The sequence below is a fragment of the Squalius cephalus genome (assembly GCF_949319135.1).
Source record: "Squalius cephalus genome assembly, chromosome: 9".
NCBI lineage: Eukaryota > Metazoa > Chordata > Actinopteri > Cypriniformes > Leuciscidae > Squalius > Squalius cephalus.
The window spans coordinates 25,413,687-25,426,042 of NC_137130.1; the positions used below are offsets into that span (position 1 = coordinate 25,413,687).

Genomic DNA, 12,356 nt, shown 5'->3' on the forward strand with positions numbered 1-12,356 from the left:
ATTATAATCCAGACTGTGTAAGCAACTATCTGAAACGAGTCTTGAGATGAAAAGTGAAATACGGCACATAAAAATGTCAAATAACTCTAGGTGGCTAATTGTAATCTACATGATGTTTCATCATGGAAAAAATAATATAACTGTCAGAGAGTACAGCTAAAATCAGACAAAACCCAGTGCTTCTAGCACAATGGAAATATTTGATTAAACAGCCCGTAGATAAGCTGCATGTTTAAGCTGCATGAATGTTTATTGCATGTGAACTAAGAGGGTATGACTGATAAACAGTTTGTTTCCTACACAAATACAGTAGGATGTTAGGAAGCCAAAAAAGGAGGAAGAATATGAGGAGATGGACTCTTCAGATGTACAACAATTTCCTGAATGAGTGGATATCTGCTTTGGCGGCTTATATTACTGAAAATAACTTCACTTTGGTAACGCGGCACCGTAATCACTTTATGATTGACTGAACTGCTGTTACTCACCCAGACTGAACTCAAGCACTGGCTCATCAGGATCCTGACTGTTTCCTAAACACATGTGAAACACAACACAGAATTTGGTAACCAAACCAGTTTAGTTGCCAACATTCTTCAGAATATCTTGTTTTTGTGTTCCACAGAAGAAAAAAACGTCATACAGGTTTGGAACAACTTGAAGGTCAGTAAATGATGAAAGAATTAAAATTTGTTTGGTGGACTGTCTCTTTAAGGTCTTTAGAGCATCTGTGGCATGCTAATTATTACCTCGGAAGATCATATTGTTACATTCCAGTTTGTGTTTGAACTTTCTGTTTGTTTCGCGCCGCTCCTTTGTTTCCATGGTTACCGACTTCATTTGTTTATTTGGTTCAGCTGTGTGTCTTTAATTATCTTGTTAAGGTCCTTTGTTTGTCTCATGTATATATACCCTGTGTTCTCCCTCAGTCTCTGTCGGTTCTCATTAACGTTTGGTGTTATGTGGTTTTCTCCAGCGGTTTTCCTGGTTCCTAAATATTAGATGATTAAAATCTTTCTTCTAGAGTTATTCCTCGTCGTGAGTATTTCTGAGCACCACGTTACGTAACACATATCTCATCTCTCAGTTTGTAAAACAAAAAAGCAGAGATTTTAAAAGCAGAAATATAATGCCGTTTCACTTTAATTCCATAAAAAAAATTCTAAACTGTCCTTTTGTAGTGTTAGCGTAACTACTTTTCTTGGTGGAGAACGTCTGATTATGTGTTACTGACATATCTTAGATCACTATGGTATGAACTTGCTGAACAGGCAAAAGTTAAATGTCCAAAACCTCAAAAGGTTAAGTGCCAAAAAGCTAATAATTGCTCACCTGCTAGCGCTAAACCCATCATCTCAGATGACAAGTCAAAGGTGTTGGCTCGGTACACAGACCACGGCCTGTGGCGTGGACTGCGCTCTCTTCCCGCCATCTTGCCGCCAGCTACAGTGACCAATAGGATTACCCCTTACACTCACACTTTATGTTGCAAGTACAGTTCTTTCCAGTAATCCAGGCTCTGCTTCAGTCTAAAAGTTTTGAATCTAAAAGTAAAAGAGAAAATGGGACAAAAAGGATGAGTCAATATTTGCGTCACCAACTGTGTGGAGACTAAAGAGCCAGCAAACCCCGAGGCGGTTAACCTGAGACAACTAAAGAATGAGACTTGTCCTTGATCTCAAGACATTATGTATGTGTGCATTATTTATGCAGTTTCATAGGAGGGCATTTATAATTGAACACAATGATAGACCTGCAATCAGAGAGAGTCATGCCAGAGAATTGTTTTAAGTTTATGACTGGATAATTCATGACTAAAAGGAAATGTTTCACAAACAGGATGCTGTTAGCTTCAGGCCATCAATTTATATAGATATAGCTTAATGAGGATCATACATGCTTCAAATGACACCAAACATCACATACGGCAGAATACAATCATCCTTATTTCACAACCATTTTACAAATGTAGCCTAGGCCTATTAACTATCATTCTGATAAGCTGATTTGGTACTCAATTATTATCATTTTTACTATCAATTATTTATCATTCATAGCCTATATATTTGAATAGGGACTTAAGTATTAATAATGGTTCTTATCAATGTTGAATTTTTTTTATGTGAAAATCATGATACAATTTTTAGGATTTCTGATGAATAGAAAGTTAAAAAGAACAGCATTTATTTGAAATCAAAACATTTTCTAACATTATAAATGTCTTTACTGTCACTTTTGATCAATTTAATGTATCACGGCTGAATAAAAGTACCAAACATTTGATTGGATCATGGTTTCCACAAAAAATATTCAAATATTTTCAGCAATGTTAATAATAAGAAATGTTGAGCATCAAATAAGCATATTAGAATGATTTCTGAAGGATTGTGTGACACTGAATGGCTGTTGAAAAATTGGCTTTGCCATCATAGAAATAAATTACATTTTAATATTCAAATAAACAGTATTTTTAATTGTAAAATTATTCCACAATATTACTGTATTTTTGATAAATGCAGCCTTGGTGAGCATAATAGACTTTGTTCAAAAACACCAGCTTTCATTTCTAAGAGTAAAATGGACAATATTACTATCACAAATATAACATAGAATAAAGAAACAAAATTGCTGTGTGCCACTGATATAAAATATAAATAAAATAAATACATATCTAAGCTCTGAATGCCATTTTATTATTGTTTAACAAAATATACTATAAGTAATGTATTTTTATTAACCTATATTACTTTTATATTATGTTTTCAGCTGATGCTGATATGACTGTTACTATATAATGCATCCCTTCATAAAATGAATTGGTGGTGGTGTTGACTTTGCCCTAGATAAAGAATATGAGACATAGTGAAGGATTATATCTACCACCAAAACCTGAAAATAAGGTTGCAAGTCTTTCAGCATTCACTAAGAATGAACCGGGCACAGTGGTGATAGTGATATTTATTTGCTCTATACGCTGTTTTAGCATCCAGTTCACTGAAGAAATTATGCAAACCAACTAAGTACTAACGCACATACCAAATTATTTCGACAAAAATAGCTGTACGCAATTATTCGTGGTGCAACTTCCCATTCTGAGTCTTTAGCTGCAAAGAATGCAGCAAACTTTTACAGTATGCTGGGACTGAACAACCCAATTGAATCCTGACATAGAGGTGGGGGGACCGAAAATGGATGAGGATGCAAATACGCTAGTGGCGGATGGAGGGTTTTGGGCTGTGGCGTAGGCAAAACAGCAGGTAGTATGGCTGCAGTCTGGGGCTGAAGGGGTGGACGGCTGATTCATACACAACCAACAACCCACCAGCCATCCATCTGCCTGTTATAGTCCACCACACAGCCTAGAAACTAATCACAATGAACAACACTTTATCATAATGTGTTAAAACCAATCAAGAATAGAAATGGCCATCATCAGAATAGTCATCTCCCGCCTCCATGGCAGAAGCATTGATAATTACCTCAGACACTCATATTAGCATTGACATTTCATGCATAGTAACCACAAATCTCAGCAGTTTCATTCTCAAGCCGCATTCAGACTTCATGCATGTTTAGGTTATGTCTAAAAAGTAGTTAGGCCAAATGGATAATGATAATATGGAAACACATGGAAAAACAGATGACAGTGAATGTGTTGAGAAGTTTGTTGATGCTAATTAAATGTCTCTCACCCTGAGGCTTTTGCTGTAGTCACTCATCTGAATCCCTCACAGCACAACAAACACATTTAACAGAGACATGCTGCCTCTTCCACTTACAATATGAAAAGACAGGTTTATGGAGTGAAGAATGGAGCTGGGTGATGATGATTTTCAACAAAAAGATTGAGGTTAAACCATAATGAGGTTATTCTTTCAATTACACACTATCTTCAAATGTTTGAGGTCAGTAAGATTTTTTTAAAGAAATTAATACAGTACTTTTATTCAGTAAGGAAGCATCAAATTGATCAAAAGTAAAAGACATTCTTATTAAATAATCCTTAAAGGGATACTCCACTTTAAAATGAAAATTCTGTCATCATATACTCACCCTCATGTTGTTTCAAACCTGTATGAATTTCTTTCTTCTGCTGAACAGAAAGGATGATATTTAGAAGAATGTCAGTAACCAGACAGTTTCTGGTACCATTGACTTCCATAGTATATTTTTTTTCCTACTATGGAAGTCAATGGTACCAGAAACTGTCTGGTTACTGACATTCTTCTAAATATCTTCCTTTATGTTCAGCAGTAGAAAGAAATTCAAACAGGTTTGAAACAACATGAGGGTGAGTATATGATGACAGAATTTTCATTTTAAAGTGGAGTATCCCTTTAAGGGTTGTCAAACGTACCAGTACTACCAGTACCAGTTAGTCAAAAAAAAGTTGAAGTTACCAGCCTTTCTGCAGTACTGGTAGTACCGACTGAGTACCGGGTATGTTCGGTACCCGGTGATAGACGCTGCTTTCAAACGTTCTCGTTCGTGTTTGTGTGAGCGCTCTCTGAGCGTCAAAGGTTTCTATTTACAGCATGTTTTTTACAAGCGTTGAGCATTGTATCCAATCACAATCAAATATGCTGAGCATGTGAGCGCAATGCAATGGCCTATCAGAGGTGCTAATCAATAAGTTAGTCAGAATCCGCTTAGCACCGCTGAAATCGCACAAGGTTTTGTTTTGTTCAACATGAGCCGCGTGCTTGCTAATTCTTTCATTGTAACCATGATATAAATACATTGTACAATTAATTTTTTTATTATAATGGGAGTTTTTGCGTGCTAAATTCAGAGAGCTTGCGCTTTAGAGATTGACAGCTTTAGTTATTATAAAGGTATGACTCTTCTCATATTTTATTACCCATTCACAATCTGAAAAGTTTAGTTTTTCATACTGCTAATGCTAAATACACTGCAAAGTTTCTGGATTAACAACCATATTTAAATTGCAATTGAATCAGAAACGGATGAGACAAAAATGGGACAAATACTTTTATAGTAGGGTCAGTTTCTGCTCTGAGAGAACTGAAATGTGACTGGTATTGGAACAGACTACTGGTGCTTTGGTGATGTGACAACCCTAATCCCTATTAATCTCATAATAATCCCCAGTAAAGATTTTTATGAGCATACAATACTTTTTTCAAAAACATTTTAAAATCTTACAGACCACAGTGGTAGCCGTTTTTTTTTTTTTTTTTTTCTTAGGGAAGGGTTACATTTTCCGAGTCTACTCAGCGAAGACGTATTTTGTGGGCGGAGCCTGCCTGGTGGCAATGACAATTCTGCAGTAGCAGTGGAAGCAGCTTTTTATCTTACAATTCTGACCTTTTTTATTGCAATTTCGAGTTTAGGCTATATCTCACCATTCTGAGAAGAAAACTTACTTCCCTTTTACATGAATTTCACCAAAATAAGAAATGACCTACATGCAAAAATTACCTATTGTTATGGCTGAATCATGATGCAACAGTCATGGAAATTCTCAATACGAATATAACTCTAAATCTGACTTCTTACTACAGTATCTCAAGGTAATTACCTGAATCCTTACAACACAATACTTCCCTGAAGTATGCTGACGGCATCCCGTCAAGAAGCTACTATCACTGTTGTTTCTTTTGTTGTTTTTTGAGCGTAGAATCCTTAGCACTTCAATTCCTCAGGTGCGCAGCATATATCTGACACGACTCCCGAGCAGAGATGAAGTTTTATTCACGATCAGAAGATCACTGGTCACAACAACCAAGTGAGTCTCCTGAATAGAAAGATAGATGTAGGCCTACATTTAAATCACAGTTGAGTAAAAATCAATGTCACTCAAGTCTTCTTAACTGTGATTTGTTCTGGTGATTGGTTTGTAATGATCTAAGCTAATCATATGACTGTTAGTTCTACCGTGTTAAGCACTTTTTGGGTAAGTATTTTTAGTAACTGTATGGTCTTTGACCTGCGCATCCTTAGTCTGCATTTCTCATTTAAATGTTGAAAATACCCATTACATAAAATATTTCTATCACACAACTCATGGGGTATAACTTTACGCTGAATGTGTGTGTTGTGTATTTGCTATATCCGTGAAAAATTAAATTCAACAAATACAGACCCTTTACGATTTAGTCATATAATGATGAGTAAATCATCATCCAATATGATATGACTGTTACTATATAATGCATCCCTTCATAAAATGAATTGGTGGTGGTGTTGACTTTGCCCTAGATAAAGAATATGAGACATAGTGAAGGATTATATCTACCACCAAAACCTGAAAATAAGGTTGCAAGTCTTTCAGCATTCCCTAAGAATGAACCGTTACGTGATGTAACGATACGTGGCTTGGCGAGGAGTTTGTTAAAGAAAACGTTTACATCAGATCTAACTGAGCATAAAAAGTGTTTGGATGCCCCAGTGAGCACTGTTGGTTCAATTATCAGGAAGTGGAAGTTACAACCAACACTGCTTCAAAGAAGTCATTTCTCTAAGCTCTTTGTGTAAAAATGGAGATGACTTGTGAGAGAAGTCACAGAGAAGCCCACTTTAAAAGGAACTAGAGCACAGGTCAGCCATATATTGAGCTTTGTGCAGGAGACTGGTACAGAAGAAGCCACTGATTAAAAAACAGAGCCAATGGTGAGCATAAGAGACTTCGTTCAAAAACATTAAGAAATCATATACCGATTTTTAAATTCATGATTAAATAAATGAATAACATTTTATGTTTGTAGGCAAAAATATTACAGTTCAGGCAGGGATTATCAGTGCAGTGTCAGAAATACAGACCGTCAGAGAATACAAATACAGGTGTCCGTCAACTGAAAGCTCAATGTCATGGACACTTCGAATGTAGATAATAATAAAGGGAGTGCAATTTATTTCTGGCTCATCACGCCACATTGCTTGTGCCAGTTGTGCACATGACGCTGGGACAAAGACAACTCACGTTTCAGTATTCAACAAACTGAGGACGGAGTGATATTCATTTCTCTTCTTTTTCTTCTGGACAATTCTTTTGTGCAATTTATTCAGCTCAAACTACTTACACACATTCAAGACCTGATTGAAAACAGTTGGTGATGGACCAAACACAACTATGCCTAAGCATACAGACCATCACACACATGCTGTTGCAGTCTCGTGCTAAACTGTCAGTTCTCAGTCTGCCACACAGTCCACCTCCTCTCACAACCACATCCTGACCTTTTGCTTAATCAGGAAGTGTGAGTGACTTTCTCTTCAGCTGAGCTTTCTGGGACTGTCAATAAGCAGAGAATTTCGGTTAAACTGTTACCTCAGCAGAGATGTGTGTGCTATGCATGCTACAGACCTGCATATTCAGGCCTAATAATCAATACTTCTGTTGCAGTGCTGTTTCTAGGGTCATAATGCAGAGGTTTCATCCAGTGTGGGCTTGACAACAACATGGTGCAAAGTGGCCGCAAACATAGCACTCGTGAGCACCTTCTTGAAACCTAAAATGTCAACTGGGACTGTGGGACACCCCACGGTCTCATGGACTTCATGGATGTAAAATGCAACTCTGCGAGTACACAACAAGAGAACCTGTCTCCTCTATGTTTTTGTAATCAAAATACATGACAGGAAACTGGAAATGAAACAAAAATAAAGAATATCAAAAGAGTGCTGGATGTATTGTATCCTTTGAAACATTTAGAAAAAAAAAAAAAAAAAAAATACAATGAAAAGAGATCTAATGTAGGTGAGATGTAATTGGTATGGAAAACAGTTTTGCTGAAACCAAAAGAGGAACAGAGGCAATACTACAGAGGAGGCGGTATAGTCAGTGAAGGCGTTTTATACAGTATACATCTTTCAAGTCTAAACACAGATTAGAGTGAGATGAATCTTGAGGCCTACTAACATTTAGTCAGGGTTAAGTTAGAAAAAGCTAGCAGACATTTACACTTTGAGGTTGAGTGGAAATTCTGTGCTGGACTATATAAATATTAATGTGTGTATCATTGACATAGCAATGTAATGTGAAACCATGCCACAAAATTATTTGTAAAAGAAAACATTAATAATAAAAATAAGCCAAGAACTGAGCCTTGTTTCTATTTATGCACAGTTCTTATGTGCATGATAAACATTATAGAGGAAATGAATCCATGCGTGAGAATGTTTCTGCATGAACAGCACTTTACGAGCATGTGGGTCTGTGCATAAATAAACTAATCCATGAGTACACGTTCAAAAGTTTTTTGTTTGTTTGTTTGAATATATTTTTTTTATTCAGCACAGGTGCATTAAACTGATTTCAACATTGATAATAATTTGAGAAGTTTCTTGAGCGGCAAATCATCATATTAGAATGATTTCTGAGGGATCATGTGACACTGAAGACTGGAGTAGTGATGCTGAAAATTCAGCTTTGCGTCACAATTACATTTCAAAATAGGCTAATATAGAAACAGATGTTTTAAATTGTAATAATATTTCACAATATAACTTTTTACTGCGTGTTTGATCAAATAAACGCATACGAGACTTCTTTTAAAATCATTGAAAAATCTTACCGTCCCCAAACTTTTTAACTAGTGCTTGGAAGTTTCGCCTTTTACCCATTTTTGTTTTTCAGAGAAAAAGAGTGGATGCTTTACTTAATGAAATGGTGCATCTCTAAACTTTAATACAGAGTCTTTATATGATCAAACATGTCATCTTTAATAGGAATATTTCATCCAAAATTAAAATTCTGTTAATATCTAATCACCCTTATGCCAATTCAAACCTTTGCTTTTGTTGTCAATGTCCAGACTGCTGGCAAATCAGATTTTTTTTCCTCAAATCAAATCTTTTCAGGCAGAATGTCAGCACTAATAATTGCAATTGCAAGTGATCAAATAAGATTTGTGCGTCCAGACTCCAGACATAACCAACCTATCTGCATCTGCAAGGCCTTCAAAATGGATGCAGGAAAAATGGAGGTGCATCCTCTCACTCTCCAAATAAGGTGCAGATCTCCATCGCACAGGAAAATGCCAAAATCTTTGGACATACCATTTTAACCACCAGTTTTGACGCTTGTTGTGTGCCGCGTAAAGAGTGATGCAAAAGACAGTACGAAATCCAATTTGAGCAGCCAGAGCGTCCAGACTGAGATGCACCCGTAAAGATCTGATTGGAATCACATTTCAAACCACCTCCATTTTTTTTTTTGCTGTCTAGACTTTCAAAAACCCATCTGGATAAAATCCGGATATGCAAAAATCTTGATTTTTTTCTGGCAGTCTGAACTGGCCATAGTGAAATGTCAAGCTCCAAAACACCATTAAAGGAGTCCATATGACTCATGCATAAGTCTTCTGAACTCTGAATATTATTGAACAGACTCAAATTTAAATCTGAAATTTGAGCCCTTACCTTCTGCACCATGTTTGACATCATTGCCAGATGCTAGTTGTTCTCATGTGTGCTATAAACAAATGTGACTTGGCAGTCAAATGATTAGAACTGGAGCAAATAATTACAGTTTTCATTTCATTTTTGGGTGAACTAGCCTATACCTTTAAGTCTCTAATAAGTTAATTCAAGCGAAGACTAAAAAAAAGTCTACCCTAAATTCTGTGTATGCCAAATTATCAAATTTGATCTCTGTTCATTTACTCTCTGTTTTGATTGGATTCATATCAAACTGTGTAATTAAAGCTGTAACAATCATAATGAACAGCCATTTCCTTTTAGTGATGAGTCATCGTCTGGGTGAAAACATGATTATCCATGCTCTCCTTTCATCTCTAGACCTAACATCATTTCATCTGGCTGAGGAAAATTCTGCTTCTCTTAAGAATGAGCAGCCAATCAATCCGTCACTGTCTGTCTCATGGCACACAGCTGAATGGTGTGAAGAAATCATAACAAGTGCAGAAGGGCAGACAAGAGACATACAGTAACATATGTTCTGTATGTGTTTCAAGCATGAATTGGCAGAATAACCGTAAAACACCTGTCATTGGCAGCAATTGTCTTGCCAATAGAATATCCATGAACTTTAGGTTCATGGACCATCGTGACACTGGTCAGACAGGGGAAAAAAAAGGATAATTTGTTATAAACCTACACAACATCAGTTGTCTCTGTAAAGGTCAGTGAGTATTGGTGACACTTGGATATTGTTTTTTTTTTTTTTTTAAATAGGGAAATAAAGTATTTGCCTGATCAGTTTATATCAAGCCAAATTATATAGAACAGAAACAAAGCACCAGACTTTCGTTAACAGTTTTCAATTCTAGAATTCTTCCCAGATCAATCATATATTTACCTCCTTTTCACACAGCAAAAAATAAATAAATAAATAATTCACTAGTGAATCCACTAAGTATAGGACTGAGAAACTAATCTTTGTATTAGTAACCCAGATCTCTCACTGGAAGGCTTTTGTGAACTGTTGCATAAGTACAGCATGTGAGAATTTGGCATATCCACCAATCAATAGTGCCATTAATCCAGGTACTGAGAATATTAAAGACCAGTGAACCTTCAACAACAAGAACAGGTCACAATTGAAAAAGACAATCATATATATAACGAACAACTAGAAAAAGTTTTGAGGAAGAAAGAGACAGCCCTGAGGCCCTTGTATTTACAATGGAAAAAACTACACAGACTTTAACATAAAATGTGACACTATCACACATCTTTTTATTTTCATTCTTTCTGATTGCGACGTAGGGTTGATATCAAATCAAGTCATATCAGCGCTATTAAAGATTCTGCAACTAGTTATCTGACCTGTAACTGGGGCCTGGCTCTCTACGTAAACCTTGTGTTTTCTAGGGATCAAGGGCTAAGTGATAAGATCATTTCAGATTTCATATTACAAATCAGAAATAAATGTAATACAATTATTGCAAAAGGTGTTACAATGAATCTTTTCTCAGATATTTTGCAGGTGGCATAAATGCAAGCCTTTGAAATTGTTCCTAAATGTAAAATTCAAATACTAAAACAAAATAGTGGCGACATGTTTCATTCATTCATTTTTATAAAATAGGCCTACCACTGATTCCAGAACTCTAGTAGGCCTATGTAATTTACGGTTAAGTAAGTAAGTCAGATGTATTCAGTACTAATAGTTCTGACTGATTCAGAAGCGTTACTGATTCAAAAAGAATTATTTAATAATTGCTTAAAAAGAACGACTCAAACAAGTCGTTCGTTTAGGAATCGTACAACACTGTTGGCGCTGTTTGTTTTGAGTCACTAAGGAGAACCGATTCAAATTATTCATTCGTTTAGGAATCGTACAACACTGGTCGCACTGTTTGTTTTGATTCACTACGGAGAACCGGCTCAACCGAGTCATTCTTCAGTAGGGGGAATGTACGCTGCCTGTGTCGTGTTGTAATTTTTAATAATGATGTTGTGTCACCGCTGTATAGAGACCGTTGTCCTAGTAGTATTTTAGTACAGTGTTCCGTCTGCGCTGACAGAAGTCGAAAACCAAACGTCTAGAAAATAATTCCGGAATTTTATGGAAACAGTAATTGGGTCTAGGTTTCCATCCATAATGTGTTCAAGGCACCTTGTAAATAATGTCAACAGACAATGTATGACCCATCTGATTATTTTACCTCCAGGAACATTATTAGAGCGCATTGAAACAACGTAACGTTAAAGCTTCTGCAGCAGCAAAAGCTGACAACATCTAACGTTAGACATTTGAACAGCTCTCATGACGGAATAATAAAGAGTGATGACGACTGAATGAACGATTGCGTCCTCCGTTATGCCTTATAATACGCTTTATAATAAAACTTTTCAAAATACATCACTCGACCTGCTAATATCACTCTCGCCCAATTTCTGCCATATTACGGACTTTGTGCATATCAAAAGAAAATTGATTCCCTTTTCTTTATTCCTTCCAAGCGTTTAACCACTACTAACGTTACACACGGACTGCAAACATTACCAGCTTTAAAAAAGGCAGAAGTGATCACTTACGTTCCAGTCACCGATATGCTCCATGATTTTAAGGTAGTATGCAGATCAGTGTTTTGATACACGGCGATCTCCGCAATTCGTTCACTTGCTCTGCATTGTGGACTCGCCCTGCCGTGACGTCACCGCGCATTACGTCAGAGATGTTGTCCTAAAACCCCCGCCTCGTTCACAAATACGGTGAGCCAAAAGAAGATGTCTTTATAAGATGTGGAAATAGTGTAGGCTATTATTAATTGTTTATTCGGCCACCTGTATTTAAAGAACGCTTCATGGAAATGTTTTCGATGGATAAATACAGACCTAAACGAGCGCGTTGTCGGAAGACCTTGACACCCATCTAGTGGTTATGCCTAGCAGTTCTCATAGAAGATAAACTGCAGCTGGATGAG

At 36.5% G+C, this 12,356-nt stretch overlaps 1 protein-coding gene across 4 annotated transcripts in view; it reads right to left on the minus strand.

The window, feature by feature from the left end:
- The window catches only part of inpp4aa (inositol polyphosphate-4-phosphatase type I Aa), a 28,540-nt gene extending 16,437 nt beyond the window's left edge, over positions 1 to 12,103 (minus strand). For all 4 annotated transcript variants that reach the window (XM_079881194.1, XM_079881192.1, XM_079881193.1 and 1 more), the window contains exons 1-3: positions 11,968 to 12,103; positions 1,333 to 1,544; positions 489 to 533 (exon numbers count right to left, since the gene is read on the minus strand). In XM_079881194.1, the coding sequence (XP_079737320.1) occupies positions 489 to 533; positions 1,333 to 1,432 (145 nt within the window). In that variant the 5' untranslated portion in view covers positions 1,433 to 1,544; positions 11,968 to 12,103. The remainder of the gene's footprint in view (positions 1 to 488; positions 534 to 1,332; positions 1,545 to 11,967) is intronic.
- Between the last annotated feature and the right edge of the window lie 253 nt (positions 12,104 to 12,356).